This window comes from Elephantulus edwardii, unplaced genomic scaffold, assembly GCF_000299155.1.
Source record: "Elephantulus edwardii isolate Elephantulus edwardi_28Jun2011 unplaced genomic scaffold, EleEdw1.0 scaffold00181, whole genome shotgun sequence".
NCBI lineage: Eukaryota > Metazoa > Chordata > Mammalia > Macroscelidea > Macroscelididae > Elephantulus > Elephantulus edwardii.
In genome coordinates this window covers 6,225,477-6,227,318 of record NW_006399931.1, presented here as the reverse complement: position 1 = coordinate 6,227,318, position 1,842 = coordinate 6,225,477, and the positions used below count along the sequence as shown (strand labels likewise).

At 41.0% G+C, this 1,842-nt stretch overlaps 1 protein-coding gene across 1 annotated transcript in view; it reads left to right on the top strand.

The window, feature by feature from the left end:
- Positions 1-1,842, top strand: part of ASB15 (ankyrin repeat and SOCS box containing 15) — a 30,068-nt gene that overhangs the window by 5,712 nt on the left and 22,514 nt on the right. Inside the window, exon 4 of the mRNA XM_006896085.1 lies at positions 607-765. Within this exon, the coding sequence (XP_006896147.1) occupies positions 607-765 (159 nt within the window). The remainder of the gene's footprint in view (positions 1-606; positions 766-1,842) is intronic.

The window sequence follows — 1,842 nt, the reverse complement described above, 5'->3', positions numbered from 1 at the left end:
GATTAGGTATTTTTGTCATGACAGGAATCCAGAGTGAAGGCTGCATAGTGCAGTGGACCTGGGGCAGGGATTGTAAAACAATGAAGGAATTTTACTTTTCAAAGAGAAGAGTGAACTGGGGGAGGAGGGGTAAACAGGGAGAAAAGTGAAACAATGAATGAATGGAAATTTAAAAATTTTTTTTAAAAAAAAGGCTTTTAGCTCTGATCTAAAAGTGTAATAGTCCCAAGAAGCTATCTCATGTCTAGTCTCTGGTTCTCTGCTGTGACTGCTGTCTATGGTTGCTGCTTCCACAGGCCTCCTAGACTACCTGGCATCCTCAAAGACAAGTTGAATTCTCTAGCTTGCTCTTTCTGGTAATGAGATGTCTCCTTCTGCTGCTGGATGTGCTCAAGTTAATAGTGAGACTAGACAATCCCTTTGTGGATGGGCTAACACACACTATTTGCAAATTCCCACCCGTTCATATGGTAAAGTCAAATTCAATGGATAAGAAAACCATCTGAACCCTAAGATTTACACACTACAAAAGTCAATGTCACTCAGTAAGTGTTAATCAGATCTATTTTTAGTCTAACCTTTTAACCCAATGCTTTCTCATCTTAGAATCCTACAAGACACTCTGGGAGATCAAGACCTGTGATGGAGAAACACCCTTGACTCTGGCAGTCAAAGCTGGACTTGTCGACAACGTTAGAACTTTACTAGAAAAGGGAGTGTTGCCAGACACCAAAAATGACAAAGGAGAGACACCCCTTCTGATTGGTAAATGACTTTTTTCTTTAGACTATTAAAGTAAGAAAACAAACCAAAAAAATCCATTTATTTGTTAGAAACCACTGTCAATCAGCAAGACTTATAAAATGTCATCTCCTTCCAACCCCTAAGCCCTTCCACAAGTCTCACCTCATCTGTCTATGGTGCCTAGTGGGAAGGTGTTGTGTTGCCAATTCAACTTCAGAGAGTTCAAATCCACCAGCTGTTCCAAAGAAGAAAGATGTGCAATTTTATCCCAGGTTATTTATAACTTCTGAAAACCCACGGGAGGGTCAGCTATGATTGGGTTCCAACTTGACAGCATATAACAATGGCAATGTTAACACACAAGAAAAGTCAGATGTGAGAAATAACCACATCCTTCAGCACCAAGTTAACACCGAGTACAACTAATCATGAAGGATCCAAAACGGAAGTTTTATGAGACCAGTATTGATCCTTCTAGGACCCCTTTTCTCATCAGCCTTGTGTGCCTGGCCCATCTTTATGGTTCTGTGGTATATTGCAGTGAGGTTACACAGGTAACGTCCAAGAGGTTCTTAATCTTGTGTGGGATGATCTGATATTTCTTGTTGTTGTTGTTGTTGTTGTTGTTGTTGTGTACTATCGAGTCAGATCCAGCCTGTAGTTGACCCTCCAGAGGGTTTTCAGAGACAATTAAATAGGAGGAGATTGCACATCCTTCTCCCGTGAAACAGGTGATGAATTCAAACTACATGTCTGGGATTGCAGGGCAGCTTCTTGCCACTGATCTGATACTTACCAAGGATTTTACTTTTAATCCTGGACAGTGGGATCAGGGTCAGGAGGAGACCTTCGGGACTGCCTGGAACCATGTTCAAGTTCTATGACTCACCGTGACTGCAGCCATTTCCAGCTCAGTTCATTTTACTTCAGTCAGTACACATCTCCTTCATTTCACACCCTCTTGCAGTTTCCTAGTTCTTGTTGAGAAATCATGGAAAAACTTTTCTCCTCCATTTATCTGTTTTATGAATCAGGGAATAATCTCACACATAGTTGGCAATAAGGAAGTTGTATGAACAGAGGACATTTATCAGGAAG